At 39.0% G+C, this 6,602-nt stretch overlaps 1 protein-coding gene across 1 annotated transcript in view; it reads right to left on the reverse strand.

The window, feature by feature from the left end:
* RAB1A (RAB1A, member RAS oncogene family) overlaps positions 1-6,602 on the reverse strand; it is a 29,675-nt gene extending 23,073 nt beyond the window's left edge. The window contains exon 1 of the mRNA XM_072409567.1: positions 6,153-6,602. Within this exon, the coding sequence (XP_072265668.1) occupies positions 6,153-6,175 (23 nt within the window). The 5' untranslated portion in view covers positions 6,176-6,602. The remainder of the gene's footprint in view (positions 1-6,152) is intronic.

A 6,602-nucleotide genomic window follows, 5' to 3' on the forward strand; every position in this document is an offset into this window, starting at 1 on the left:
TAACTGGAATAGTCTTTGGTAGAAAACAAACCTATGTTCAATACCAGCCTGATGCTCTGGAACAACTGGCTTGGGCAGTGTATGATTACCTGATATTTCACCGTAGTTGTGAAATCTGTTTGTATTAAATTAAAAATGTAAGCCTTGATAATATTTGTGTAATATCAATACTGAGTGAATTAGTACCAGGTTAACCCAAGTGCTACTATAGTTGTTGTTTTATCACATCATTTATTATGGCCTAAACTGGAACTATATATTAAAAAAAAATGCAAGCAGGTAGGTTGGTAACTGCATAAGGGACAGGTGAAGCCCATTTTACAGTAACGCATACTTACCTGTTTGCAACTGTTTCTGAAATACTTACAGTTTAGGTTGGTGGGTATCCCAGCATTACCCCAGCTGCCAGGAATAAATTACCTCCAGTGTGCATAGAAATTTTTACACCGGCATTGGTTTTGCAACCTAATACAGTGCACACGTTTGTAAGATTTTAGAAAAGTAAAGCATGTCAGCATGTGTACTTTACAAAGGGTGTAGGTCAGCAGCTTTTAGATTTTCATGTCTGCTTCAGTTCAGTCCAGAATCCAGCTCACTATGTAAACACTACACATCTTTCCATCTGGGTATAACCCCTGGCACCAGCAAACAAACACTCAACTAACATCCCTGACATCTGCATTTCTCACTGAATGCAAATTGAAAAAAAAAAATAAAAAGACTGCAGCAACAATCTTACCCCATATTATATTGTACTGGTCGTTAAACAGAGAGAGATGGGTAATCAATGATGCAACAATCGATAGCATGTCAAAATATGCGTGAATGAGCAGACTTTGTTTTTGTAGCGCTAGTGTATGTGAACCCTGATTACTTACATTTTTGCAAACCCTAACACTAGTAAAGCCTAGAAAATGTTAAAGAATTCCTGCACAGATACAGGAAGAAGGTCCTGTAAACAACAATAGATGATAATCCACACCTATATGTATAGTCAATTTTAGAGAACATTAATGATGCACTCAGTAGTGTACAAAAGTCTGAAAAAGGTGTAATATGTCACTTATTTCATCAATAATGCATTAAAGGTACAAAATGCAGCTGGGGAACGGAGTAACTCTGAACCTTTGCCGTATACAAAGCACTTAGCGTTTTTAAAATGCAGGCTGAAAAACAACAGCAAAGTATTAGAAGCTCAGCAGAGCACTGCTAGGCAACAGGCCAGTCTTTCCTGCTGCATTTCTATTTGAAATTATTCTAAAGCAGGATCATTTACCACAATCCACCTTCTGGCATGGGCTGAACAATGGGGCTTGTTAGTGTGCTAACTTGATGCAGTTTTACTGCTCCTCTGCTATGAGGGGAGCCTGGGAAACAGATGCACACCAGTCTCAAAAATAGGCTAAGAAAGCAAACAGAAACAGATTAAAAAACAGCTTCTGAAAAAAAAAGTAAATAAAACCCAACCATTGACTTGAGAACCTGTGATGTAGCATGATAAAGTATATTTAAGATTTTGCTATGTTCAGACCAAGGTTTTACATAAAGAAATACCAAAGCTGTGACTGCTGCCCATAACAATAAAAACCCATTTATCCCCCAATATCTTGGTAACACCACAAAATGTATTCTTTAACTTTTTAGGAAAAAACAAGATGATGATATCCTTGAAGCCCAATTAGATGCAGTCACATACAACCTCAGTCCATGCAATACGCTCAACCAATAACAACATATTTAAAGCCTTATGAAACATGCTGTTGGTTATCCTCACCATCGGCATGTGCCATTAAACTTTTAAAAAGTAAGCAGACATTGGCTGCATGGTTGACTTATTTCTGTATGCACCTGAAAGGAAGGAAGATGGAGTGCTGCAGGAATGGCACCCATAACTGATAAGTGCAGCTATAGCACCTTAAGTAAAACTTAAATGGAAGTGCTGATGTTATTCATAACCTAGAAGTGAACTTTGCTAAATATGTAGAACAGTTAAAAGATAAAATGTAATGCTACATCAAACTAGATATACTTTAAAGCTCATTTAAAGAAAAAAAATGCTAAAAAAATGATTTACAACACAATAGTAGCTGCCAGTGCTAGACTCATAATACATAAAGGCTTAACAAAGGGCAATTATCAAGGTAATACACAAGCAGGACCTGGAAAAAAAATGGAAATAAAATGGAACCATCAAAGCATGACTTCTAAACTGTGGCAGTTTCCTGTTGAAGGATTTCTACCTCTGAGCAGCAGCATCCTGGAATGAAAATGGAGAATGCTGCCGACCTGTACAAAGGGCAGCTTCCTGGTTTTTCAGTTTACAAAGATATCCATTAATCAAACAATATATCATGTTGTGTATCTTTGTAGTTGGGCTGATTGTTTGAGCCCTCAGCCTATTTGTTACTTTGTCCTTTTTATTTTTGTTACTAGAAACATAAAATATTTTTGTGATACGTATGTTTTTTATTAAAGCTCATAGATATATGTGGATTTACCAGGGTTGGGGGTGGCTGAATTCTACATCACCTTACCTAGATGAGGATTCTGGAAAAGGAAGGCTGCAATATATTTAAGGTATTTAAAGCAATCTTTGCCCGTTTAAGAGGGACGGGGAGGAAAAAAAGCTAATTTTTGTTTGGTATCGTAAAGAATATATGTTCTAGCTTCTAAAGTGTTTCTCTAGGAACTATTATAAAAGTGCTTGTAAAGGGGGGTCAGTATATTATTAAACAGCCATTTAGAGATGGCACAAAGGATCCCAAGGAAGACTTTAATACTAATGGGGGTATAATGCCTAGGGACATATTTGAGTAACTTGCCCCTTCACTGTGAACTCACAAATTAAACAAGCTTTGTGTGGTTCGCTAGAAATACACCAGAAATATACAACTGTACAGCAACACAGGAAACCGTCAGTCATTTAGCAGGAATGCCAAACAATGCATGTGACACAACCTATATTATGAAATAATGATCATAAAGCTGACTACAATAATGCATTTAGATATAGCATTAAATGTAAAAATAAGAAAAAAGGGTTAAATAAAAAACAGCAACATGTAAACAAAATGGTAACATTTATCTAAAGCAACTAGATCCTGTTTCAGAGAATAACAGACGGTAAGTATTTAATGTACAGCGCTGCGTAATATGTTGGTGCTAAATAAATCCGGTTTATTAATAATAATTAACTTGTGCTCTGCAATAGACAGTAGGGTCACATTTGTTTCTACTTGCATAGATTACCCTAAAAATATATTAACAGCAATACAGTATCTTTTTCAGTGTAGAAGCCTGAGAATTGACCCCAATGTATCCAATGGGTTAAAAGATTGGATGCAATATTGTGCTCTTCTAGAAAAACAAGCTAAAGAGGAGTGGTGAACTAAACTAACCCTTGCTCCGTGCCTACTAGAACTGCTGAGTATTGAAACCTAAAGAAAAGGGTCACCTCACAGGAACCCAAGTTTTCTATGGAATAGCCTCCAGTGTCTAACTATCCCAAGATGTCAAATAGGAAGTGTTAACGGCAGCAGATTGTGAAATCTGCAGTAATAATGTGTTTTGCAAGAACCATGTGACACACATATGACTCGTTGCTAAACGGAAGGCTGGCTCTGGATTCATTCACAGCCCACGGAGGTTACATTTATTAGCAGCAGCAAACAGTCTACATCTATCTTCGCCAAACCAAAGCAAGAAAAAAAAAAAGACACTCCAGCACTGCAGCGTATTTATAGAATCTATATAATTCTCCCTGTATTAGGACTGTCACTTCCTGTAGATACAAGGCCTGCATCATCTGCTGACGTCTCAAACACAAAAACTGTTTGCTTTCTCTTTCCATATTGTCTTTCTGATAGATTGATGGTTTTGTGGTTCAATTCTTTGATGGGGCAGAGTGCAGAGATAGTGCAGTCTGTATTGCTCAATCGAGAAGCCAGACAACCAGACATTAGGTACTATAAATCGCAAGAAGGCTATGGCATAATTAGGATTTATTCAAATACACCATCCCAAGAATCCCTGGGACAAAACCGAGGAGGGTGAGGCTCAGGAGGATCTTCCAGGCATTTTCCTGTTTATCATATAAGGGATGTTTTAGTTTTATTACACCACCCAAAATCTATTCCTAAATCTAGTCACCCACTGACCCACCTTTCATAATAAAAATATAGTACTGTAAAACCCCACAAAAATCTGTCAGATTAACTTTAGAGCCTTGTGAGGTCAAATATTTACCTAACTAACTAACCCAGTGCAGGCTAAGTATGGGAAATCTGCAAGGCCTCTACAAGAAACATACCAGCCATGTAGTGTGTAGTGTTTTAGCAGCAGTCGGCTTACCTGTTGACTAAGACTGCAAGCAAACCTAAATAAGTCACATTATTTATAGTATAACTAATCTTATCCTTTATTATTTTCAAAATAGTCTTTTATTTGCTCCTGAACGAAAGTCATTTAATGCCCAAGTGTTTCTCCACCGTTGAAAGAACCCTTGAAATAATTTTCAAGTCTTGGGGATCCCCTTTCTATAATTACTGTAACATCTCACCATATATTAGCATGGTGGTCAGTGGGAAGAATGTCAACACAAAAGATTGGGGTCAACTAAACTGACCTGAGAGGCACAAATCACTAATTGTTCACGGAGCCTCTATGAAGTACCCTGGAGTTATACAGGTAGAGAAAACACTGAGTTATCATCTATTTGACTGGTTCTAATAGAATGAAGATGACATATTCATTGACAAGTGTTAATGGTCCGTGGTTCTAATATGTAAGGTGGAGGAGGTTAAATCGATTAGGGGAAAAGCTATATTTTTGAATGTCAACCTGTACTCACACATAGCATGATATGCCAACACGTGTCACCAGGCCACACATATGATGACTATTATACAAAAGGGATATAGGATGCTGGAGATCTATTGTATCCTTATAATAAAAACCCCAATCCACCCCAGGCTTTTGTCCAATATTATTGATTCATAACATCTTATTAGAAGGGTGTAGTCCTAACGCAGCTCTCCCAAAGCTTTCATATCTGGCCACGCCATGATCCTGGTGGAGGACTACAAGTGTCAGGCTGACAGCCAAGCAAGCTCCGATATATATAGAATGTAAGTCCTGCTGGAAGCCTAGAAAACTGTTATCTATAGAAGCGTAAAATGATTTTAACAGAGAATAGATAGGGATCTTAGCCAGGCTGTATAAATACGAATGTAAAAAAAAAAAACTTGATTGATGTAGGTTATGGCTTCCTAACAAAGCAGTGACAACACAAAAAATTTGATATCAGCAGAGTTAGGATGTGGCCAGAGATGGAAAAGGTTATTTCATGCTTGCACCGTGTTGCAAGGACTAAAAATACCAGCATGCCATATATTAGGACATGCTAGCTCTTGCAATATCTAAAGCCAAAACCTTTTTTAGTGGGTATTAAACCCTCATTATACTTTTCTGTGCTATAGTCACCAGAGGAAGTGATGGAATAGATTCAAGGTAAGAACTTCCTTTCTCAGACAGGTGTCCCCATCGGAAGAAGAGGAAATCCCTGTTCCGGTGACAACCTAACATTTTGTATTTTCTCAATGAGGTAAAGTCAGCAGGGGGGTGATTATCCCCCTATAATAGGGAATAGATGGTAACTATAACCTGCTAGGGGTGATGTATCCCCAATATGATAGGCCTGGATATTGGATGCTGATTGGCTGCCTCGATCACATCCATGGGGAGCGGGAGTCACATGATGAATATAGATAAAACAGAGAGGTGACAACAAGATATAAAGGGCTGGGGGACATAAAAGGAAAAAATATACATATATAAATTCATTTAGGTGTAAAATTGGTATTCCTGAGAATAAATGTTCATGTTAAAGGACTACAAGTCCCAGCACACAATGGGAGCAAAGCCTGCTGGGACTTGTAGTTCCTCAACAGCTGTAAGGCCTTGCTGTCAATAATAAAAATGTACATGTAGATTACTCAGCAAACAATGACCTTTCATCAATTACCCGGCAGCTAATAAACCTGTAAAGAAAGCCGGATGGGTTTAATGGCTCCCATCAGTGACAATGACAGAGCAGGTAGAAGATATGAATAGGAAAGGAGGCCTGACACAGGATGTCCCCCACAGATACTTACTACTCGGGATTCATGCTGGACATGTCACTGCTCTCCCCACCGCTTCTGCAGAATCACACACCGTACACCGGAGACCCGCCGCCTCGCCAAGCAAACCCGGGTCCAGGGGACAAAATTTAAAACTAAAGGACGAGACTGAAGCTCCACAGAAGGTTACAGCAACAAATCTCTAATATATTAATATTAACTAATTCTCCCCCCAAACGGCCCAGGAACTACCCCCCAAATACCAGCAGAGACACCACAAGCCCGAGCTCTCTGTAACCCCAAAATGGCTGCCGGCCCAAACCAGGAAATAGTGAATCCTCCAACTCAGGAAGGCTTCGCACTGGCGACAGAAGGCCGGCCCCGCGATGCACCTTGGGAAATGTAGTCCTACAGCGCCCGAGCGGACCGTTCCTGAGTTATGGGAGATGGGCGGGGAAAGACTGCATTTCCCAGGATGCTGAA

This window comes from Pyxicephalus adspersus, chromosome 4, assembly GCF_032062135.1.
Source record: "Pyxicephalus adspersus chromosome 4, UCB_Pads_2.0, whole genome shotgun sequence".
Lineage (NCBI taxonomy): Eukaryota > Metazoa > Chordata > Amphibia > Anura > Pyxicephalidae > Pyxicephalus > Pyxicephalus adspersus.